This window comes from Pelecanus crispus, chromosome 1 (assembly GCF_030463565.1).
Source record: "Pelecanus crispus isolate bPelCri1 chromosome 1, bPelCri1.pri, whole genome shotgun sequence".
NCBI classification, from domain to species: Eukaryota; Metazoa; Chordata; class Aves; order Pelecaniformes; family Pelecanidae; genus Pelecanus; species Pelecanus crispus.
In genome coordinates, this window is record NC_134643.1 from 191879545 (window position 1) to 191905750 (window position 26206).

Below are 26206 nucleotides of genomic sequence, written 5' to 3' on the forward strand. Positions count from 1 at the left end.
GTAAAATAACATATCAAATACAAAGAAAACAGACAGAATAACAAACAATCTGGAAAAGCCTACATAATTAGGAATGCAAGGAAAAGTAGCAAATTTGAAGTAGCATCCAATGGTTAGCAAGGAATGAAGTGGCTTTCAGGGGGCTGTCAATATTTGCAATTCATGGGTTTTTCTATAATCTTAGAATATTCAGGTGTATCTGAATTGCCAAGAGACAGCAGCATGCAGAATAGGCATGTTTACCACAGCTTTGTAAGTTCATATCCCCTTCAAAGAACCACAGAGTGGCTGAGGTTGGAAGGGAGCTCTGGAAGTCATCTTGTCCAACCCCCTGCTCAAGTGGGACCACCTAAAGCCAGGTGCCCAAGACCATGTCCAGACAGCTTTTGAGCATCTATAGGCCCTTGCAGACTTGCATCCAAGCATAGATGGTATTTCTTACATTTCTCAGTTCTTTTTCTGTAAATACTATTACTTAAAATTCAATCACGATGGAAAAGCTGAACTGATGGAAACAGTTAAGGACGTATGGGCTCTTCTCTAAAATACAAAGTTTCCAATATTCTGAAATAACAGAACTCAAAGCAACTGCGTGCTATCTTTGATTTCAGGCAATTGCAACGGATCCTTCTTTTTGAATATAGAAGGCAGACAAAGGACCCACTTTTCTGTAGAAATTTCTAGTCACAACTGACTTTCTCCCTTCCATCACATATGACTGCAGTTCAACCCATCACCCAGGTGGAAGGAGTCCATAAGTAGAAATCTTGTATCTGCATCAAGAATAGCAATCTCATCCTCTTCACTGAATGCCAGTTTTGCTCCTGTACATGTCAGCTTTTATTTTTAAAGCAGTACATACACATCCTCACCTATATGCTTTAAGTGATTCCCCCATCAAAAAACAAGTTTACTAAAAATGAAATGAAGCAGCTTCCGTATAGAAAAAGTTCTATTTACAATTTTATTCAGCAGAGTTAAAGAGCAAACAAGTTTAACACTGTTGTTGAAAAGTGTTTTTACCCAAAGTTGCTGAGATCTAATAAGTTATTGAAAAGAAATATCGGGCATAAGGCAAGAATCCTGACCAGCCCATGAGAGATCACCCCATCCCCAAAAAGCAGAGCTGATAAAGGCAGTAGAAAATTTAGACTGTGATTGACTCAATTTCCAAAAATTAGAGAGAGATGATGAAAACAGGGTTCCACTCTTGAGTGTATCTTTAACATCTGCAGATGAAGGAATTTCTAAAGCACGCAAAATGCAAAGACAATTCTGGTTTCCAAGGGAACATTCAGTGCTTTGAATCCAAGAATGCTATGTCCATACACAGTGGTCAGTACATGACTATGGCAACACAGATGGTAAAAGATTAAAAACAGGATTAAAATTTTTTCCATTCCATGTCATCAGGAGGATTTACTTCTACCTTCCTTTTACCAACATCAGACCAGTTGGTACTCAGAACTGTGCCTCCAGACTCCATCTGCAATATGAGAGAAAGCTTGTTTAGTTTGCTAGAGGAATTCTAGTAATACAAAAGCCACATTTCTTACAGCAGATTAACAAATTCTGAACAAAGGTGAAGAATTTAGATTCAATGTAGAAACAAATTACACAGGAATTCTGTGCATATATAGAATAAAATTTGACAAAGCCATCATTCCATAATCTTCAGCCCAACAATGCTTTTATCAGTACTGGACACAATGAGATGTTACTTCATTGCAAGAGGCTTTTAAAAGGCCAGTCAGGTTCTTGCACATGAGGGCTACAAATAAAAGGAACCAGATACAAACAATTAAAAGGAATTTGATCCTTTCACTCATGTCAACATTTCAAGCTCTAGATGAGCCAAAACCTCTATTTCCTTTCATAACACTGATTGAAACAAAGAGACCAGGGACAAAGCACAAGCTTCACTGAGGCACGAACTTGGATTTAGAGAGTCACATTCATCAGTGTACAACACAGCAGCTTTCAGCGAGACTTGTACCAGTACCTCAACACAAGCACTGCCATTCATTATAGGCCCAAGGTTTTGGTAGCTAGAGGCTTCCCAGTTCATGCAAAGCTTAGTAAATTGTGTCAGTGTGCAAAAGTTACACATTTCTTCAGAGAAAAAGAGTGAAGACTTACAAATGATTTGTTCATGGCACGTTTCACTTCATCTGTACCATCTGAATAAATTTGCTGGAAGAGTTTATTTAAAGCAGCATCTCCTTCTAACTTCTCATTCTTCTCCTCTTCTTTGATTTCAACTACCAGTTTGTCCCAGTTCCTTGTATAGTGAGAGGATGATGGATATAAGTGCTGGGTATCTGCAAACAGAAGTGTCAGTTAACTACACATTTTCTCACGACTTTCAGAGCAGCAGAGAACACACAGACATATATGTATCCGATGAATCAGAGATGATAACGGAACATGAATCTGAAAATGCAAATGGATTCTTCCTTACTGATACAAGCATTGCAGTAAGTACTTTTTATTTAAAAATAAAGGAAACTAGGAAATGCTAGAGGCTACATTCAGCAGCTGCAAAAGTTTACTTTTAAGTAAACACAGTTACATAATTTAGTTATCCAACAACAAAATACTGGATAACAGCAACACAAATAATTAAAGTCAAAATGAGGCAGGAGATATTGGCTGACAGTAAGGGGAAAAAAAAAAAAGCCAGCAGCCTAGACACATAGGAAAATTTGAGCTAAGTTTCAAAAAATATCTGAAATCAATAGATCAGGAAATTCAAATTCTCTCAAAGATAGATTGTTAATCTGTCTTGAAAAACTGCAAAAGTATTAGTTTCCAAGAGAGATGGAATACTTAAGTAAATATTACTTAATTATTTAAGCAACAATAAAGGCTTAACAACGGACAGAACTGCAAAACAGTGAGCAAACCAGACAGCCAAACAAATAAGCCCAGAGGAACTAATGACAAGCATATATCTTTAACAATCCATCAGATTAATGGAAGCTGTGACTAAATTTAATACCTAAGTTTTAGTAATGCCCTGCAGACTTTTTCTGTCAATTCTTGGCAGTAAAAAAAAGACTACTAGGCTTTTCATTGTAAATATGAAGCCGTAATTTTATTAACAATATTTAATACAAAAAATATTATTAATAAGTGCAAGTAACTTAATAGAAATAAACCATTTAATACTTAATAGTTCAGAGAACAAACCTGGTGTAAATTGCTTTAACTTAGGAGAATCTCCCTGCCCCTCCAGCTTCTCCCATCTTACAGCCTCCGGCTTCTTCATTTTTATCTCAACCTACAAAACACAAGACAAAGAACAAATTAATCCAGATGGCAAACACTTCTGCCAAATAGGCTTGAATTAGTTGGATCCTGTAGCAGCAAGAAATAAATTTGGTTTCAGAAACACAATCTCTAATAGGAAGCTTGTATTTTAACAAAATTTACCTACCTTACAAGATGAAGTTACATGACTTGAAGTCACATGTCAGCTAAGCTCTTATGTGGCTGCATAGCTCTTGTATCAGACGTTTATCCTTTTGTTTAGTACCACTTTCTTTCTTTCGCTTACTATTCACTTGATTCTTTTCGTAAGTCATGGTACCCAAAAGTAACAAATCAGTCCCAATGTCTCTACACTGCCAGGCACCCAGGTATTATCTTTCCAGCATCCCTTTCTTGCCAGTCAGCTCTAATAATTAAATAGTACTTTTGAAGAACTGCAAAATCCAACTTTATCTAGGTTTACATTTCATCCACCAAAGAGTTTTGTATTTGATGTGTAGTACACAAACCAGAGAAACACCCTGGGACTATGCAAATCTTCCCACTGAAGAAATTCAGAAGCTGTATTCATTTGGTTCAACGAACGCACAGTGCTATGGAGAAAACTGTCTAGCATTCATTGACAAAACTGTCAATTAAAAAAAATGGATATGGTTGCAATTATCATAGGAGAAACAAAATTAAGTGAAGTATGTCATGCCCTATTCACAACTACACATAATCCCATTAGACAACCATATTGAAATGTTTTTTTGTAATTAACCTTATCCTTTGGTTACAGGGTTACAAAGTTGCAAAATAATGTCTGCAAAACAAGGACTGTCTAATGTCACTCCAAACAACAAATTCACTTAAGAAAACGTCACAAAGTTCATATGATGCTATTAATTAACTGAAATCAGTGCTTGCTAAACTTCAGCAGTTCCTTATTTGTGAACAGCTCAGCAGAAGCAAATTCTTAGTTCTACCTAAAGCCACTATAACCTGGGGATCCCTGCAGACCCAAGAACAAAGGCACCACTGTAAAAGCTAACCCTAGAGATCCTAACAGCAAGCTCCTTGCACAGCATCATGTTGATCTGAAATGAGAACTTTATTTAACCCTTTCTTCAAACCAGTCACTGGTAAGCAACAGACTGAGATACCTTATGAAAATAAAGAAATGAGCTCATTTAAGTTTCAAAGCTTCCATGTTTGCAATCATGCTGCATTTTAAGAATCAGAATATTCAATTATGATTGCTTCCCCTCGCCGCCCCCCGCCTCCCTGGGGAAGCTACCATTTCCCTAGACAAGTTTAAATACTTATTTTCCACCACTAACTTGTACTAACTGAGAACAACAAAAAGTTTACGACATGAGGCATGGAATACCCTTCAAGGCAGGGGAGAGTTTCAGTAAGTTTGTAAGTTCAACACCCACATGTATCTGACCTCCCACTCCCCGCATCTGTTGGATTTCCAATGTTTTTAGCAACTTTACAAGTCACAAATTAAGCATCAGGGTATCAGTTTTTAAAATAGTGAAAGTCACAGAACCAAAAATAATCATATAAAAATAAAATGTTGTATTACTCTAGTTGCTTGACCTACTGTCCCTAAAGAAGGCCTGTATTCCAGACTTTAATATTGCAATCCGTAAGGACGCAGAGATTTTTCAAAACTATGCATAAGCAGCATTCAAACTGTGCCAGTGATTAGCCTTCAGTAGAACTAAAGAAGTCAGCAAAGGTTCCTTCACTGGACTCTTCTAAAAACACTTTGGAAATTACAACCTTAAAGTTCATTTTTGAACAGCTACACTCATAAATCTAATGCTCTGCGATTAGCTTAAGGAAGCTAAAATATTTGTGTATCTACGTATAAGACAAACAAGTAGTTCCACCACTGCCAGAACTAGCATGGTTGGATTTTTTTTTTTCCCCCAGTGGATTTGGATCTCATGAGTCAAACATTTAAGTTAATTAGCCACTTACAGAGGCACTAATTAGTTACAAGTGAAACGTGAATATTAATTTAAAACAACTTGTCTCTCCTCTGCTTCCTATAACTCTTCTCAACCTAAGGAAACTCTTATCAATTCAGTTGCACACTTGAGGAAGCCTTAATTTTAAGTTTTCATACTCTGCTTATTAGTGCATCCCCCCATATGATCTATTTTAAAAAAGAGTAAATGCTTGATACTGAGACTGCTCAACCCTATACCTCTTCGATTTCTTTTCTGTTTGCTTCTTCCTTCGCTGTCTACCTTTACACTTCTGGCTTTCCACCAATATCTTTCAGTATCTCAAATACAGACTATTTCACCCACACCAAGAATGACCACTAATGCGGTATAATGCTTGATGTGAGCTACTAAACATGGACATTTTTCTTCTCAGAATACAACCCTCCTCAAATAACCCTTATAAAGACCTTTGGCTATTCATCAGAGTACTCTGCCCACGCATAAAATGAAGTAAAAAAGGAAGATCTTTACTTGTGCTGTTCCAGTAATCCCACTCTCCTTTTTTAATCTGCTAGTTCTTATATTTTCCTCTCTGAAACTGTCCCTAAGCCGGTACTACATGACAAACATCCCTAAGGAAAAGAAAATGCTACAAACTAATTCCCAGTGTAAGATGCAGCTTTCTTAAGTCTAAACCATTTCAACCCTGCCAAGCTAGAAGTATAAACAGCTGAAGAATTGAGACAGAATGTATTTATGACATGATCAAATCTCTACCCCATCTACTCCATCCACTTCAATTGAAGTTACTGATTAGGCAAAGTGTCAGGTGGGAGCAAAACTAGGGAAATCATTAGCTGTATACCATTATACAACCACATTTTCCAAAAATATAAAGCTATAAAATTCTGCTTGTGAAGGCGCATATTACTTCAACTTGAGAGCTTTATTTGATCTAAGGAGAAACAACTGTGCAAGTCCCAATTATGTGCACAAACGGCAATAAACACATTTTAATGAACATTTTAAAGCAGATACTGATAGCTATCACACAGACAAGTAACATATCAGTACGGACATTTTTGTCATATCTAACACGTAAGTACTGCTTTTTCCTCTCCTTTGAAAAAATCCAGTACTCGGGCAAGAGAAATACATCAACACTTTGCCAGCTACTTTGATTTAACATTTATATTTCATAAAATGTATGCCTGTGTGCCTCATGCTAACTTTAGAATAAAAGACAGGAAAATTTCATTGCAAATTAAATGCTTTGCATGCCACTTAAAGACAAGCCTAATTCCTCAGTCTCTCCTTGTAGCTCGTGCTGTGCAGCCAACCTGACCATTTCGGCAGCCCTCTACTAGGACCTGCTACACTACGATAGTGCCCTTCTTGCACAGGGAAGCCCCAAACTGAAGGACACAATACTCCAGATGTATGAGAAGTTCCAGTGCAGAAATAATCCACTTTCTGCTGTAATTTTTAAGTTCCTGGTATTTGGGGCTCCAAATGAGCAAAGCAAAAAGGGAAAAAAAAAAACCCCATGGAATTTTGACAGTAATTCACACACTACTTGTTTGAAATACTGTCTTGAGAGAAACCAACCCCTCTGAGAAGAGGGTCCAATGGGGGATTCATCACCTAGAAGAAACCCCATCTGCAGTGAAAGGATACAGAGTAGTTTCTACTCACAGAATTTTCTAGTCATAGAAGTAATTGATTTTTTAAAACCTATCAGAGATTTAGACAAGTTTGTTTGCAGCTTAATCCAAGCATTAGTGATCAGAAAAGATGCCACAGAGTTACTCTCATAGGTATTCTAAACTATTTCATTGGTAGTGTAAGAACACAAAAACCCCTTACTTTAAGATGACTGGCATAAAAGAGCATTTAATCTAGTTTTAAGAAAGAATTTCTCCCCTTAGCTACAGATAAACACAATGCTAGTTAGCCAACATTTTCTAGGTAGAAGCTTACTGTTAAAAAGCCCAAACCTTTGATGAATTAGATTTCACTTGAACTTACGTCCTGGGACAGATGTTGCCAGTTTAACTGAGAAACATTAAAAGGGAAAGAATGTTTATCTTCCTCCCTAAAAGAAGATTCTGGTGTACACTGACAAGTTATAAGAATTTTTTTCTAATTTCTACTGTGGTTTATATTTTACAGTCCATGCTAAGGGGAAGTTCACTTACCACTGGCAAATTTATGTCAAGCTCTGACCAGATAGATGAAGGAAATCAGAACTGGCAAAGCTTAAAGGAGTTCAGCCATTAATTTTAAGATGCATCAAAAAATACCCTTTTAAATTTCTGATGTTTTGCTATATTAAACACATGAAAACGAGAATTCAGGGTTTCCAATCAACTACTTAGTTATTCACTGAACTACTGACTGCTTTGTCCCAGTTGTAAATTTTAAGCGTTTAGAGATGATTTTGCAATCAGCTCATGTATTTCATTACCTAAATTTAAGGGTAGGACCAAATAGCACTATCTTCTAAAAATGTATGACCTATTCAAACTTACATCTAAGATCACAGACACATACAGTTTTGGTATCCTAGTTATTCAAAGACCTTTTTTACATTGCTTACATTCTTAATTCAGAGATGTTTGGTCTGCAATTTTAAGCAAAAATACTTAAGATGAAAATAACTCTACAATGTTATCACAAATAAATGATAATTAAATTTATTCTGTAGCAAATATATTGAGACAGAAGGGATTTATAGTGTGCACCTTTCGGTTTCTTTGCTAGCTATGTACTATGGAGAACCGAGTGCAAAAAGGTCAAAGTTTCCACTACACTGATACTACACAGCAACCACTTGTTAAAATTTTGGATTTTAGAAAAGGAGCTAGCAATACAGATCATCTAGGTATCCTAAAGCTGTTTGTCACTGCATCCTCAATGTAAACCATTGCTATTCCAATAGTTCTCAAATCCATCTTCTCTCAAAACAAAGAAAACCCCTTATGCATAGTTTTCCTTTATGTATTTATATAAAGCATGGGCACTGACTTACATGCTTGTTTAAAATACAGTTCTCTGAGTATTAACAAGTTAAGTCTGCCCCGCACCCAGCTGCATTCATAAAGAAGGAAAAAAAGTGAATTTGTTTTGAGCCAAGTAAATATCATGCCAATCATTGGGAAGGTTTCTTTATGGTCTAGCCAGGAAACTGCTCCAACTAGCCCTGCCTAAGAGATGCAAGAAATTTCAGAAAAGTATCCAACTCATATCTTAAATATCAGTTTATAATTTACAGAAAACACCCAAGAATATATACAGGAGATAGGAATCTGCATGAAAGCCTCACAGAGAAAACAAGTACATAAGAGCAGGGAACTCTGCATTCAAATGTCTGCAAGCAATTTAATGAAAATATCCAAAATGAGAAAGTATCTTTTAAGGATCGGACTGCAACAGTGAGAACCTACTTCAGTTAAAATAAATCTGTTCCTCTGTTTATCTATTTGTGTACATTTGCCTCTGAATAGAGACTCTGATGACAGTCCAAGAGTGTGTGAAATGGTTTCTCTCTTTGCCTTTTCCTTTACATTTAGCAACAGGCATCAGTGTGCTTTTCTGGTAAGCTGCACAGAATATTTCAGGGTTTGCAAGGCAAAATGTTGGTCTGAGGAAAAGAAACATTCCACTGATGCACGCTACCATATTCTAGGCATGAAGCTGTTGAGAGTGTGCTTCTACCTCAGACATCTCTATTAAGTAACAAATGTCAACTGTAAAAGAAGCTGAGGATTTCTAACACCTCCCCTGTTTGCAGCACAACTTTGATCTCTAATTAAAGGACAGTTCTGGGGTAAACAAACCACTTCTTACCACTTTTTCAAATGGCTCTAAATTGCTGCAAGTTGTTGCTTGCAAAAAGCCCAGACCACTAAAAACTGAAAACTCACAGTAATTGTCCCCAGACTATCTGTAGATTCAAGAGCAGAGGGGAAGAAAAAGAGAAAGCACTAGCTCAAGTTTCCTTCAAGTTCATAAGCACACATGCTAAAAGCACATACTCATCCTCACTCTCCTCTTCTTGGTCTAAGGAGAAGAAAACCCTGAGCATCACCTAGAACACAACAGAAGACCTAGAGAAACTGCTCACGTTATACAAGTTTCCAACAGAACGTGGCAGAATATTCCCCTGGAATCCCAAATATGCTGATTGATAGACTGAACAGAAGAGGGAAAAGAAAGCGAGGCTGATTGTGCATAAAGAACTATTTCAGAACATTAGAAATCCTTACACTATTTGTGCATTTCTACTTTCCTGCCATATTTTCTAGATCAGCTAGTTTTGTCTTAAACATGTTTAGCCACTTATTTTAAGTTTTTATGCCTTTTTCCTTTTATGAAGGGAGCATGCTGATATTATGCACACTGAGCTACAGGATAACTGCACGCAGGCAACTTCCAAAGAACAAACTTGGTCCAGCCTTTACATTTTGGCTCCCTCTTCTGGAAAGAAGTAAAAAACCAAGTAGCACCACTAAAGGGTACCTTCCTCCTGTTAAATGCTGAATGCAACGTGCAGTTTTCAGCGTGGCACAGTTTTTCCCCCACTTCACCTGACACCTGAACACAATTGAGGATGACCACCAAAATACACAAAATCCTACCTATTGTGTACAAATTCATGCTGCATACAAAGACCAGATCAGCTTCCATTTGTAAGACACAAATCTCAAATTTACACAATGCTTTTTGGAGCTGCTGTTACTTTTTGCTTGATCAGATTACTCCAGTCAGACACCTGTGACAGATGAGGAGTACAACCAATAACATCAGTTGATGTAGTTACAATCCATCAACTATGCTGTTCATGTACAAGATAAAAAAATGCTATGCCTATATAGCAATTCCCTCAAGAGAAGGACTCAATACAGTTGTAGTAAGCATTTTCTCACATGAACATTAAGTTGAGGCCTTAGATCATCGGAATTATATGCTGAACACCACTGGGTAATTCTAAGTAACTCGTGACTAAATGTGAACAGGAACCATAAACAGCTCAAAGCTAAATTTGCAAGTAGTGATATCTATTAAATAGCGAATAAACTTTTGAATTAGGTAAAAAAAATGGCTCCAAGCATGGCAATAATACATACAGCCGCTATTAAAGGCAGTCTGTCTCATTTGTAAAACTGTTGACAATTAGAGAATATACAATACTAGGATACATAAAGAAAGAGATGAAGATTTTATCTCAAAACTGCACTTCACCCACACATTACGCCGTTTTGAGTGGGCATCAAGTGTTCTACCTCTCCTAACTCACAGCTTGAAGTCAAAAGTCTGCAGATTATGAACACTAATGTACTTCTGCTCATACACAAACCATTCAAACACCTCTAAACATCTATCTATGCTACCTCTGTACCATTTGCTAGTTCTGTTCTTTTCCAGAGACTTTGTATGTCAGAGCTAGACACAGCATGGATTTATTGAAAGGTATAATTTCTGTTTCATTGCTAGGAAATAAACAATTCTTAAGGTATCAACCTCATTTTTCACCACTGTTAACATTCCCTGAAAGAACCAATCCCAGAGTTTGTAAGTTCTTTCTGCTCTTTGCAGTTGCTTTAGAATTTGTAATTCTGCAAACATAACTAAGGCTATTTTCTCCCTGAGTTTGCATCTTCACCTTTATTCCTTTGCATTTGTCAAGTGATGCTGAATTTCAAGCAGTATTGAGAAAACCCTCTCCAGCTTCTCTTAGTTACCAAAACATGCGGGCTTTTTCTACTATCTGCCACTTCCTTTGTTTCATCCTCTATCCGTTACATTTATTAGTTGTATGAAGTTCATGGGAAACCCAAACTATCCACAACATAACCTGCTCATACACTCCGCCCTGTTTGCTCATATATTTCCTCATACAACTGGAAAGACCAGACCCTTCGTTGCCCCGTGAAGACTACACAATGCCAATGGCAACATGGCTCACATTCAAAGCAGCAATACAAAATAAAGCAGTGTGAACACATGCAGTTATTCTTATCTGAAATTCTTAATCCACAGGAACAGATCTGTTCCTATCCCATGAAGACACAGTTTCTTTAGGAGTGTGCAGTAAAAAGTTCATATAATTGGGAACATAATGAGATTATGTCTTTCTTTCCAAGTCCTTACAAAAGGGCTTCATGTAAATGGTACAAAATAATTTGTAAAGGGTGTGAGGAGTTCTAAGTAACAAGATAATTTATTCAAAGTAACAACTGTGTATTTTCAGTACCGCTTATAAGAACAAAGCACATACATGAAACTCATCAAAAGAAATCTGAATTTCTAGTATTCAAACACTAAGGCCACACCATTCCGCTTTATGTTTTTCAAAGTAAAATATTCTAAGCCTTTAAAGAAGTCTTTGCATGCATAACAGACCTGCTTTTAATTTTTTTTCTTCAGTGAGACTCCATCTGCTGGTCAGAACCAGCATTAGCTGAGGCATCATTTAAATTTTATTCCTTCACTATGCCTACACAGATGTCCTTGCACTATTCTTTTCTGCAAGAGGAAGAACATGTTAAAGCACTGACTTCTGCTGTTAGAACACCTTACGTGTTCCCTCTTATCCCATTTTGTCTCAAAAATATTCTCTCATAGTTATATAGGAACAGTAACATTTGGAAACAAATGCAAAATATTTATAAGTCAGACACTGCCTAAACATAACCAAAGCTTTCAGACCACTTTAGGAAACTCACTCTAAACCAGGCTCTAGACTGCTAGAGATTATTCCAGAGATTAACCCAGGCTAGAGACGATAGCATAGAAAGACAAAGTCAAGTTCATTTCAACAGTGCTCAGTCACATGCAGATACTTAATGAAAGTAATGATAAACTTCAAGACAAATGAAAAGCATAGGATAAGCTAGATAGGAACATAAAGCAAACAGAACCTCAGTCACTCCTCTTGACAAGGTCCATGCCCATTCCACTCAAATTTATATAAATACTAACAGACTAGCAGATTTTCTATATACTTTGAGCACTCTGCTTATCTCCCACACGTGTAAGACCTCATGTGATTCAATCACATAACCTGCCCAGCTTCCTTAGTGGGAGGAGTAGAAAAATGAGACCAACTTTCTATCTCAATCCTCTCATGTCATCCCTCTTCCCTGAAATTACGCAAGAACTATTACAGGCACCTTCTGAGAACAAACAGGTAAAATGGAACATGAGAAAACAAAGGAATTTCCAAAAGCTCTGCAGAACCACTGCTGAAACAAAAGGAAAGAATCAACAATACATTCCTGCTTCAGAGATTCAGGCTTGGCTCTATGCACAAAGCATATGTCTGTCTATGCGTTATACCAACAATATATGCCATGCCAGACCACAGTAATCTTATTTTTGTATACCTGTAATATAGAAGAAACAAAGTTGAGTAGAAAGGTGTTTATACTTTCCTAATACCTGAATTGTAAGAGTAAAGACTGAAGTCTTCTTTCTACAGTAACAAGTAAAAGCATCCTCCACATAACCGTCATTTGCACTTCAGTAAGCACCATCATATTACTATTTCTGATATTTGCGCAAGTTTAGAAAGCCTGCCACTGGCTAAAAGGCAGCCTGAAGAAAGAAAAAGCAATTCTATATGAGAAGCAAGATATTATGACTGTTGCAGAGAGACAAGACAATAGAGCAGAGACATTTTCAACATCAGGAAGAGTCAAAGAAATAATTTACACTTTAAGAAGCTTACCTTTGTTGAGAGCACTTTAAATGTACTTTGCTCTGGCACTATAGAATGAAGAAGAACAAGCTTTAAGTTGTAGTCTTCACCTGAGGGAAGTCTCACTGATGCACTCATCTGTTAACAGTTGAAAACACATTTCTGGTCATCTTTGAGAGCAGTTTTCCATTTCCCAAGTAAAGGATTGTCATTTGGCACCAAGATTAAGTGATTAAATTAATGACCCTTCACTAGGGCACTTAAAGCATCAGGCGTCAGAATTTCAGACGACGCCACTGCATTACTGCATTATTGAACAAGGCATTTCTAAAGTACACTAGAAAATGAACAGGAGATTTCAATTCTTAGCTAGCAAGTACTCAAAAAGCCTATTATCTTGTCAGCTTGATCTGCATCCTTTGGGGAGAGAATTATATGGCAAATGAAGTATCAACACATTAATAATGGAACATGAAAACAATTTACAACTTCCCTTCTAATACACACAAACTACATGGCAAGTGCTCACACAAATTTAACGGTCTAAAGCAGACAGTAACCACCAAGTACTTCTGGTAGTTCGCGAAGTAGCAACTTAGTGGAGAATAAGAACCTAACTCTTCAATATTCTCAGCTAAATTAAACATGAACATCACCAATACCCCATATGGCATTACGATAAAGAGATTACTGTACTTCCTTGAAATACATATTTTGCTGCCATTAACAATTTTAGTAATGCCAAAAGAAAAAGCCACCCACCAACATTCATTCTTTGTCTATAACTGTCCTAAAGCAAGGTATTACTCGTTCATACCTATTTTTAGAATACCTTGCCTCTGTCCATTCCTACTCCAGATGCATGCACACTCAAACGTTTTAAGTTCAGATCACTTCCTCCCCCACCCCTCCAAACACATAGGCAGCTGAAAAACAGATGTTCCCTTTGCAGCATGCACACCACACTATCACTTGTGTATAAATCCTATAGGCACTGCTGTGGCAATAGATCCCAGTTCACTTGACTGAGCATACACACATCTACAGCACAGCTGTATATGGGGCGGGGGGGGGGAACCCCAAACCTCAGACAGAAGACCTCTTGTACCCTTTTTTTCATGCTATTGCAGCAGATAATGTTCATTGGTTTAATTACTACATTTCAGGGAATCTAGGGATGCGTATCAATAACCAATACAAATCACCTCTTTCTCCGAGAACTGCACGCTGACATCGTCTTTCTGCGCGTTCTTGATCATTATAGTCACGATTACTTGAGATTCTGTTTGGTACCAGTCATATCTTTTAAAAAAAAAAAAAAAAAAAAAAGAGAGAGAGGAAAAACACTAAAAAACTGACTGCAAAGAGATCTACACAACAATACCAAAAGCTGGAACAGTACATTGTGTAGTTTAATGGGGGAGAGAAGACATACACAATTAGATTTTTTCCTCTGACACAGCAGCTGCAGAATTGACAAAAAAAAAAAGTAGTTAAAGAACAAAGAATCATTTTTAATCAAGCAGCGTATCAAAATTAGGTCACTTTCTTAAACAAGTCATAATATTGTTTGCCTTCTATAAATTAAATGGCACTTTTTAGTTCCGGGCCTTAAAAGCCTCTCAAAAACCTTACCTATACTAGGCCCAATGGGGCAGTCTTTGAATTAAGCTCAGCCCCAGAACTAGAAATAGAAGCCAGAATGCTTACTCCATTCCCCACTCTCCTAGTGAGGCATAAACTCCTGAAAGTACAATTCAGTCTGAACAAAAGTGAGGACACTGTTTGAGAAACGTTTCACTTAGACCGCCATGTTCTAAAGGTACCAAAAAAGAATTTCTATAGTCATTATCTTGCTTCTCCAATCCCCAAGTCAAAGAACCGCTATTATGTCAATTATTTTAATTCTCTCAGTAAAGCTAAAGTCAACTTACTTGATCTTTGGTGGCAGACGCTGCTGCTGTGTATTCTAGTTGAAGCATATTCCATTGGAAAGAAAATTACATCAGTGTAAGTGAAAATATACCATGAAGTACTTTTCAAAGACACAAATCATTTTCATATCGATTGCTCCCCTTTTCTTGATTTATGTATATGCATTAACTTCCAGCTAAAGCTCTTCACTGTTCTAGCCATTTATGCCAGATTAAGAATTAAAAAGTTTCAATTTACATCAAATGTCAGTCTGTAACTTAGAATATATTGGTCAGACATTTTATAAATAGCAGTAAATTCAGCTTTAACTCATTTTCTTCCTGGATAAGAAGTATACCTGAAAGACACACAGTGGCTATGCTGCTAATCTGAAAGTCACGAAGGAAACCTGAAACAGATCTGAGAACTTAGGGTATAACTGTTAAATATAAAAATCTTTCTAACTGTAAGATTTGTCTTTACATACACCCACCATGTTTTCTGTACACTTTCCTCCTCTATCCTATTCTTAAAATGTAAAAAATTGAGGTAAATATTAAAGGGGGAGCAAAACGTCCAATGCAAATTCCCATTTTTGTCTAAAAAAAAAAAAGTGGGAGGGGCAATTTCAACATTTCCAATTTAAAAAAGGGGGGGGGGGGGAAAGGAAACCAAAAGCTGAATGAGTTACAGCAGAAAAAAGTCCATACAAACCACTTGCAAGCTACTGGAAAAAAGAATTTAGTTCCTCGCAGCCACAAGCAAGCTAGTATTGGCAAGATAAACTAGTTAATTTGTAGAATTAGGCTACAGACTGCAAGCAACAAAGTTAAAATTTACTTTAATGACTGCACAGTAATTGCCAGATTTGTATGCCATTCCTATGAGTTTTCAGGGTTCAAATTTTGCAACCCTGGTCTCAAATAAAAGAACACATGTTTAGAAGAAAAGTTAAAACCTTCAGAATCGCATGCAATAGAAAAGATAATTTTTAAAGCCTGAAAGTTGTAAGAAGCCAGTGAAGCCTAGAAGTATTCTCTAGCTTAACAAAGAAATCAAAAAAGTAAACATATTAAGGAAAACACCTTACCACTTCTGTCTGTGATGCTGCAGAAAGAAAAAAGTTGCACTTTCAGGAAAAGACATATTGAACTTACAAGGCATATACTTATTCTAGCTTTCTTCAGTTACTCCAGACACTGGGCGTTTAGCATCAGTCTCAACAGTAGAAGAGTTAAAAACATGCCAGTTCTACCTCTAGTATTTTGCTTTTATGACACTCTACTTTTTAATCAGACTTCAATCAGCAGCTTGTGCAAAGGAACAACTGTAATATAAAGCATGTTCTGATTAACAGAAGGAATAAACTTTCCATTATTTTCCTTGCTTATCAGAAACCTATACAGACCTTTTTCTAATGAAAGCAACACCACAGCAAACAAAAGTTTTTAAAAAATCACTTCCTGCAAGTCTGTATTAGTTTATCACCCATCCATAGGAATAGCACAAATTTCTTATCAAATCTGTATCATGCTAGGCAAACACAGTTGGGAAATGAGATGGAAATCTGGCAGAGAAATTCACTTATATGATCTTAAATATACTGTAATACTTGGATCTAAACTATACCTCAGTATTTCCTCTTCTAAATATTTTTTCCTAAAATATTTCAGATTAAATGTTTGAAAACATTTTTTTGAAAACATTGCTTCTTTAAAATGCATACTGCTAAAAAGAGATAAAGATTAATAAAAAAGAATTTTAAGTTGCAATTAAGAAATCAGGTTCTGGGGTTGGGGTTTGTTTTTTTTTTTTTTTTTTGGAGTATCAAAGAATTAAGATAATGGCTCAAAAAAGAAAAGACAGGGATGAATATTAAAGATAAAACAGGACAACTGAGTTGATCCAGAAAAAACACTGCAAAAAGTAATTATGACATTAGAGAAAAATGTGTATTATAACCTCTTTCCTTGAGACAGCAGAAAAAGTTGTCACTCAAGATAACTCTTTGCAAATAAGACCATGCGCACCAATCACTCATCTAATTTCTCCAAATAAAAATAAACCTGACAAAAATATATCATGAAGCAGAAACTTGTTCATTCCTATAAAACACAAAAAGGTTCTCCTCTATTTGGTTTTTAGTCAACACGTTGACATGAACTTGCATTGTTTCTACTGCCCCATTCTCCAGCGTGCACCACATAAAGGGAAGAATTCACAAGGGAAGGAAAAAACTACATCAGTTATTGTGTTATATCTGATTAAAATCTACAGGCAGTTTAAGCACGGTGGATGAGTTCATTGCATCACTTTGTAGGAAAGTATGAAAGGAAGCTACACCCACACTCACTGACCACCACAGATAAGACACCAGAGCAGCAATTAGCACCTGACTAAGGGACCCTCCATATGGAATCAGAGTAAAATCCCCAAATTTCCACCTCTCTTTCCAACTTTATATTCGGCAAGACTTGAAAACTGATTTTGATGCTGTTTTTTACAAAGCAAGTTGACATATGCTTCCACAGTTAAAATTAGCTGGCACCTGAATATGAAAGCGAGTTAAAATTAATGATGATTGTCTGAACTTTAAAGAGGTACTCCTCTGTCACAGCTGATTATTACATTAAACGCCCAATTTTAATGTTCCTCTAAATCTGAAGTATAGAAGTGTTCAGGATGTATACTCCGTGAGAAACAAGAGGTAGGAAAAAGTGACTTTTTTTTTTTAGAACAAAAGAAATTTTCGTTTAAAGTAAGAGATAAGCTGTAAATCTTTGAAAAACATGACACAGCTTCAAAGCACAGGGCATATCAAATCCCTTATCAAGTAAATGTGGTTTCTCTTACCATTTAGTGTTTCCTCACATCTTTTAATCCAAATAGTAAAGGTATCATCTACATCTAGAAGAGATCAAACACAGTAACATTAAAACTCTTCAAGTACTACCTATATTGCATAAAGAACAATTCCTCACAACTGCCAGCTGGAACAAATTCATCCCAAACTCACATCAGTTTACTAAAAAATGGTATTATTTCCTAGTATCTTCTTGTAACCTCTGTCATTCCAGTGAAGCTTTAAGTATTTTTATACAACTCTACTATTTAATTCTGTTATATTTAATTAACTTCAAATTAATTTGTAGGGCACTAGATTTTGTCTGAACTGACCCAAATATACTCTTGCTTTCCAGTCTGCTTAACCTCTGTATAACTGTTTGGAAAGCAAGAAGTAGAGTCTTACATGTTTTTCCATTATTCTTAAATTTTTTTTTTCCAAGCACTCAATCACATTCTTCGTCTCTAGAGAAGTATCAGAAAAGACAGCCCGTTCTGAGGACAACCCAAAGTTGCACAATTTTTCACAAACACAAAGTATTTCCTCCTTGTGGTTTCACACAAACTTTACAAACACATCTGAAGTTTCAGGGCTGTTAGGAACACATAGGTGCCAATTCCACTCTACGAATCAAAATCACAGAGAAGTTTAGTAAGACCTTGATATTCTAGGAAGCAAGCTCCCCAGATAGAAATTAATTCACTGGAAATTAGCTCAAAAGGTAGTAGTGTAATGACAAAGTAATCATCCTATTTCAACAAAATTCCCAGAAAAATCTTTCAAAGTCAGGAAAGTAGAAAAGTGGCAATGTTACTGACCAACTACTAGGAATAGCTAAACTTTTTATCTTTTTATAAGAGAATTCACACTGAGGGAGTTCACACAGCCAGCTAGCCAGCAGAGGGCTTGAAGAGGCTTGATAAAAGCATTCCCAGGCATGCATGTAACACCAAGTGTGACTCCACTGCAGTTATGCAAAGTATTCACCCCAACCCCTTCAAATATAAAATGTACATAAGCTTTAAGGTGTGCCTTAGGTCTTAAAATTGTCACCCCACTTCTCAAGCCATTTCCTCTTCCCTTTTCTTCTGCCATTCACACCAGTCATCTTAACAGATACCTAAATTTTAAGCTACGTAACATTGATGTACCTCTCAGTTGCTGTTAGGAAAAGATAAAAACGCAAATAATAATATGGTGGTCTTACATTACAATACAATCAGTCACTGATTGCAGTCTTCTATATTCCTACCAAATCCTGAAAAGAGGATACCAACTTTCAGACAGAATTTTCCAAAATTAACTGTCAGAGGGTTATGTTGGAGGATCCAAGGGCTGTCTTCAATTACCTTATGTACACTTAAGGTATTGAGATGACTGACCACGGACCACCCTCAGAAGTACATGGGGAAAGGAAGCGAGGCAAAGGACCCAAGATGCAGCAAAGCAAGTTCTGATTAGGTAAGGAAAATTCTTTACTAAAAGAATGGTCAAACACTGGAGCAGGCTGCCCAAAGAGGCTGTGGAATCTTCAGCCTTGGAGATAGTTGGAAATCAACGGTAGAAGGACCTGAGCAAGACACATCCAAGTCCAAAGTTAATGCTGCTTTTGGCCAGGGCATGGAATTAGAGGAGCTCCAGAATTTCCCTGCAACCTAAATTAATCTACAATTTTAAAACTTAGCACCCGTACCCTAAAAAGACTACCAAGTTTTGCAGACGGGAACAAAGTTTATTAATCAAAAGGGAAATTAAATGAAATAAGTTCAGGAATCTAAAGCAAAGAGAAACTGAGTCAAGTCTCCACTGATCCAGTCTCTGACTTTCAGCAGCAGGTGAGGAATTCTCTTTTTAGCTATGGCCTATGACAAGACTGCTATGCAACACAAACTTTAAAAGAAAGGTCCAGTGTTATCTGCCCTATTTTCCTGGAAAATCCCCCTCGCCAACCACTGCCTCTTTCCCTGCATCCCAGCACATTTTATAATTTAAGGCAAAAGAAATTTTTTTGTGTGCTCTGTAATTGCATTATCCGCCCAAAGAACCTACCAACAACTTCTGTCAGTAACTTTCTCGTTCAGAAAACCCAACTGGGTCTTCACTTACTGAAAATCTACTAACTCTTAGAATACAAGAAAAGTACGTATGAATATGTTTCTTTAACGAGTCGACACATTCCACTTTTACTAAATTCATTAGGTAGACACAGGAAAAAAAATCAAGGAAATTTTAGTATAATTGTCCTAAATCCACATAACATACTGAAGAGTAACAGATGGCACTGCTTTTTCAATCTAATGCAAATTAATGACCTCCAAAAATCCACACACATCTACTCTCATGGTTCAGTGAAAGAAATCTTGCTTCCAAATGTTATTTTATAAAATAAAGAAACATTGTATATTCAGCAATTCATCACATCAAAACCTATTTAGATATCACTGTAGGTGGGTAATGGGAAGCTTGCTGTAGCACCCTGGGCCTGTCAGCCCTACCAGTAATGAGCACAAGTAGGAAGCTCATCGTTATTAGCATTCCAGATTAAGGTTTAAAACAGCCCTTACATCAGCAAGGAACAGAAACATGTACCGGTGTACTTCTGCCCCCTTGCGTGGCAAAGAAACCAGCCTTGCCAGCAAAGCATTCCCCACCACAGCAATCCTCTCTGAGGCAGGAACAGCTAAAGTCTTCCCTCTTTATCACCTGCTTAGCAGTATGTGGCAAATTTTCCCTCTGCACTTTGTTCATTTTGTACTAGCTGCATTTAACTGGAAGTTAATCGTTTTGCCAAAATGCTTATGCTCACAATTGGTTTCACCTGGGATCCATCAAACATTCCACAGAACTGCAAAGGCAAATTCCGTTACCAACATAAACTTGCCAGCAAATTAGGTAATATATGGAAGAGAATAAAAAAAAAAAAAAAAAAAAAAAAAAAATCTGTATTTTTAAAAAGCCCTTCAGGAGATTCCTCGTCTCACAGTGGATCACAGAATTTTTTAACAAGAGATGGGAAGCACAGCAGAAGCAATCTTCAGATGAGAGAGTAATCAGGAAGGGCTGGGAAGCTTCAGAAACACTTAAACTGAGTAAGCAGCAAAACAACAGCAAATTAAAGTCAAACAGGTAGAAGTCAAGCAATTCAACACAGGAAGAGGTTGTGCTGTGTATCAGGGATTCCGAATTAGCTAAGAGGTATTCACCGACTTATCTAAAAAGATATCTGCAGCCCTGCGTGTTGTTGCACCCTACAACGTAAGTAGGATGTGGTGTTAAACAGAATGAAAAAAAGCGATGCTCTGGCCTGAGGAGATTTTGTGTATAACCTGTATTTTGAACAACTCCAACTGACAAACTAAAAAGGTGACAAAATCAATGCACATCAAAAGCCTCAAATTGACAGTGGTTACTTGGAGTGGGGCAAAAATGTGAAAAAATACAGATTAATCATTCAATTAAATTCAGGAATGATGAGTTGGGAGATGTATGAGAAGTTACCTATCAAGTAAGGAAAGCTACAGAAGTCACTGGAAGGAATCACTTCCTTTCACAGCAAGATACTAAATAGAGAACTTGGCTAGACTGCAAAGACACTCTAGTCTTTCTAGTGTACGAACTAGTGGAGACTACCTAGTTATCCAAATGACCAAAACAGAAAGAACTTTAGGACATTTCTTGTATTTTAGCTCATATTCCAGAGCAGCCTAAGCTGACAGCTAACAGTTGCTACAATTCCCCCACATCCCCCTTCCATCACCATTACCACTGCCCCAACACTGCCCTGTTGCTTCACTTCTGCTGGCTTCAGCACTCAGACCCTTCATTGCTCCATTTCAACACATTAATCCAGGGGGAAAATAAAAACAGTCATTTTCTCCAGACTTAATGCATTGAAAGAAGAGGCTAAACAAGCACAAGAGTGGGAAGGAGCACAATCACTTGCAGCAACTGCACTCCCATGAAAACTCCAGTTTTAGATCAGAGGAGCAGATCACTTATTTGGGGGAGGCCAAGTAATTACATTTTTGCTAAACCTTCAGGTCCCAGCCACTGTTCCAGGTAAGACAACACACTAGAAAGATCCAAGACCATGACAACACTTATCAGATTAGTGCACTTTGCTCTGTGTAACCTTTCAAGGTGCTTTTCTTACCATTTTCTTCTGCTGTTGGGAAGGAAGGAACAGAATGAGGAGAGGGTTTTGTTTTAAATGGGGTATAGCAGGGAAGAGAAAGGAGTTGCAACCATCCTGCAATTCCTTTGTTGTATGCTTCCCAATGTCTTCTACCAAAGCTTTCTATATTGTACTCCTTTCCTGTTCTAAAAGAAATTCAGGTATTAAAAAAAGCTCTAATTCTTCCCAAACTAAAACGTGTGTGCTAATCCAGCCAGGAAGCCAACACTTTAAGAAAAAAGATAAGATAATAAACATGCTTCTGTAATTAAGTGATATCTAATGTGAGGTAAAAAATCCATTTTGTCAGTCTGAATACACATCAAGCTGCATGCTCTTTCTAAAGACCAGTCTATCAAATGATTTAACAAGTAAGAAATTCCAGTTATGTTTAAAGAGCCTGTTCTGTTCAGAAACATTTCTACAACACTTAATGCCACACCACTGCAACCATTTATTCATAAAACCTCCAGGAAGCAGGAAAACACCCTCCCATTTTATAAAGAACACCCCCCCCCCCAATATATTACTTGCTAAGAATTTTGATACACATTTTTAAGCAGTTTTACACTTTCATGCAGTGATTGCACAAACTTTCCCAAAAGCCAGACATCTCAAGCACCTAACTCATTAACAACAACAAAAAAGCAAAACAAAAAACCCCTTGGTCTTCTCTTTCAACTAATACATTAGTTTTTTCTCATTAGCAAAGGAGAACTGTGCACACAAGAAATTTTAATACTTACTGTCCAACCTCTGTCCCTCTCTGAAAGACTCTAAAGCAGATGCATAGTTTTTAATATGATATTCACCTAACCTGACATGAACAAAGAAAAACACAAGGAAACAGTAATTACTTTTCAATCTAATCCACATTATGAAGATCACATTGTTAGTTTACACACTATATTGATTAAAATTACACATGTAAGAATTTAAATCGCCCAAGAGGTATGTTTTTGAAATGGCTAGAATGTTAAGATAGTCACCCCAAACTCAACTGCTTCTTGTAACCACAGCTTTATTATGGCTGGGTTACAAGCAGCACAGCATTGAATTTATTAATTTGTAGTGTTATAAAAAGTTTGTACAGAGCCATAATCCAAATACTAGCATTGCCTTACAGGTTATCACAATATTCCCAAAGCACAAGGTATGATACGTACCCTTTTCTAAGGAGCGCTACAGCATTACTGGGGTTGAGTTCTAGGGACTTCTTTGCATCTGCAACTGCATCTGTTGGAAATGAGTTTAAAGGTGAGGAACATAATAATGTGTTATAAAAAGCAGTGAACTGTGAGTCTTTTAGTACACCTTAAAAAATTCTCACTACTATGTTAGCTGTCTTAGCTTGCGCCAAAAAAAAAAAAAATCGCACTGTTTGAATTAAATCTAGCCACAACTGCTATGGATGAACCCTTCATTCAGCTACAGAGCTCTATGTAAGATGAAACATGACTTTCATTTAGTCAAATCCTCTATTTAGATCTGAAATGTGAATCTGTTTGGTTTTTACTGGAAAGAAAAAAATAGACCAAATCTTTAGTTATTCAGTTAATCTTTTTCGCAGGCATTATTCAGTTTTCACATTCTTACCATGACCAGATTCAGTCTCTACCAAAAACATAAGGATGGAAGATGTTTACAACGCAAAGCTTAAAATCTGCCTGAGAAGTCTACTTAAAAAAAAAACCAAAAAGCTGCCAAGATAATACTAGGCTAAAATCAAATGGAAAGCTGGGGCTGCAGAATACCCAATTTGTTGGAAGTTTTGCAGAAACAAAACAAACAAAACTATAAAATTATATCCTAACTGTAGAAGCAGCATATTAAGTTACAGACAACACTTTTTGTTATTACTATCTTTGGCTGCAGATTGAAGACATCTTCTGCAAATAACGTGTCATAGTACACTTGTAAGAGGATTCTGCGTTGTCTGAAGATAAGGATGACTGGAGGCTTGCCAATGTAACGCCCATCTACAAGAAGTGCCGGAAGGAGGACCCGGGCAACTACAGGCCTGTCAGCCTGACCTCAGTGCCGGGAAAGATTATGGAGAGGTTCATATTGAGTGAACTCAACAGGCAAGTGCAGGTCAACCAGGGGATCAGGACCAGCCAGCATGGGTTCATGAAAGGCAGGTCCTGCTTGACCAACCTGATCTCCTTCTATGACCTGGTGACCTGCCTGGTAGATGATGGAAAGGCTGTGGATGTCATCTACCTGGACTTCAGCAAAGCTTTTGACACAGTCTCCAATAATATTCTCCTTGGGAAGCTGGCAGCTCATGGCTTGGACAGGCACACTCTTCGCTGGGTAAAAAACTGGTTGGGTGGCCGAGCCCAGAGAGTTGTGGTAAATGGAGTTAAGTCCCGTTGGCAGCCGGTCACGAGCGGTGTTCCCCAGGGCTCCATTTTGGGGCCAGTCTTGTTTAATATCTTTATCAATGATCTGGATGAGGGGATTGAGTGCACCCTCAGTAAGTTTGCAGACGACACCAAATTGGGTGGGAGTGTCGATCTGCTCGAGGGTAGGATGGCCCTGCAGAGGGACCTGGACAGGCTGGATCGATAGGCCGAGGTCAGTTGTATGAGGTTTAACAAGGCCAAGTGCTGGGTCCTGCACTTCGGTCACAACAACCCCATGCAATGCTACAGGCTTGGGGAAGAGTGGCTGGAAAGCTGCCTGGCCGAAAAGGACCTGGGGATGTTGGTAGACAGCCGGCTGAACATGAGCCAGCAGTGTGCCCAGGTGGCCAAGAAGGCCAACAGCACCCTGGCTTGTATCGGGAATGCTGTGGCCAGCAGGAGCAGGGAGGTGATTGTTCCCCTGTACTCGGCGCCGGTGAAGCCACACCTGGAATACTGTGTCCAGTTTTGGGCCCCTCAATACAAGACATTGAGGTGCTGGAGCGTGTTCAGAGAAGGATAACAAGGCTGGTGAAGGGTCTGGAGCACTGGCCTTATGAGGAGCGGCTGAGGGAACTGGGGTGGTTTAGCTTAGAGAGGAGGCTGAGGGGAGACCTTATCGCTCTCTACAACTACCTGAAAGGAGGTTGTAGTGAGGTGGGTGTTGGTCTCTTCTCCCATGTAGTTAACGATAGGACGAGAGGAAATGGGCTCAAGCTGCGCCAGGGGAGGTTTAGATTGGATATTAGGAAGAATTTCTTCATGGAAAGGGTGGTCAAGCATTAGAACAGGCTGCCCAGAGAGGTGGTGGAGTCACCGTCCCTGGAAGTGTTCAAAAAACGTGTAGACATGGCACTCTGGGACACGGTTTAGTGGGCATGGTGGTGTTGGGTTGATGACTGGAATGATGATCTTAGAGGTCCTTCCCAACCTTAATGATTCCTAGTTTTTACTTTCAGTATAAATAATCCAGCCACCAAGCCAGGAAACATGAAATTGCTACTCTACCCTTAACTGGTTTAGTGGTGGACTTGGTAATGTTAGGTTAATGGTTGGACTGGACGATCTTAAAGATCTTTTCCAGCCTAAACAATTCTATGATTCTAAGATGTTACCAGCATATTTCTGTAGAAGTATATGAGCATAAGCTCGTTGACAATAATATTCAGCATCATCTGGATTCTTCTCCAAAGCTGTTGTCAGTTCCTGTAAAGACACATATAAAAACATGAAATGGCAACTCGAAGTCCCCATAAAAATACACCACCAAACTCTGTCAGGGAACATTTCAGAAGAAAGTATCTTGAGCTGGCATGAATGTTTAGCTCTTGCTTAGTTCCCATTCACAAAGTTTAGACATCACAGCTTGAAGTACAAGGAACCTGCCAATTATATTAAATTCAAGGAGCCTTCTCTTACCAAGAAGGAAACAGGACTTTCAAATGCCTTAAACATGAAGTCTAATGCACAGGTGATCCTCCATATTCCAAAGACCTTCCCACAACTCTCAGCATATTTGTATACAGGTCCACTGGATGTGAGGAAGCACTGCAGCGTCAGGAATTTGGAAATTAAGGTGCAGTTATGCCAAAACACTTGTGCGGGGATAACATGCTCAAAGCATTGTAACACGTGATGAAATACCACGTTACGCGATATTATTGAGCAAAGGAGATTGTTCTGATTTATGCTGAGCACAAAAGCAGGAGAACAAAAGACTTATGCAGCACAGGGCTCACAGGATATATTGTTGCACAACAGAAATAAGCCTAAAGTATCCTCTTGTTAGGAGAATCCTATATCAATTAGGATTGATATAATTGTATTATGCTCTCTATGATAAAATTTTATGATTTTTGCACAACAGAATAAAAATCACAATGACTCAATGCACACACCTGGAAAGAGCATCTCCAATTCTCCCCTTATTAGTGAGAAGTTCTT

At 37.8% G+C, this 26206-nt stretch overlaps 1 protein-coding gene across 1 annotated transcript in view; it reads right to left on the bottom strand.

Moving 5' to 3' along the window:
- Positions 1-939: 939 nt before the first annotated feature.
- Positions 940-26206, bottom strand: part of SUGT1 (SGT1 assembly cochaperone of MIS12 kinetochore complex) — a 28594-nt gene continuing 3327 nt past the window's right edge. Inside the window, exons 3-13 of the mRNA XM_075716066.1 lie at positions 25378-25468; positions 23021-23090; positions 22601-22671; positions 17689-17742; positions 15926-15942; positions 14856-14881; positions 14127-14223; positions 12952-13059; positions 3193-3283; positions 2140-2321; positions 940-1486 (exon numbers count right to left, since the gene is read on the bottom strand). Of these exons, the coding sequence (XP_075572181.1) occupies positions 1385-1486; positions 2140-2321; positions 3193-3283; positions 12952-13059; positions 14127-14223; positions 14856-14881; positions 15926-15942; positions 17689-17742; positions 22601-22671; positions 23021-23090; positions 25378-25468 (909 nt within the window). The 3' untranslated portion in view covers positions 940-1384. The remainder of the gene's footprint in view (positions 1487-2139; positions 2322-3192; positions 3284-12951; positions 13060-14126; positions 14224-14855; positions 14882-15925; positions 15943-17688; positions 17743-22600; positions 22672-23020; positions 23091-25377; positions 25469-26206) is intronic.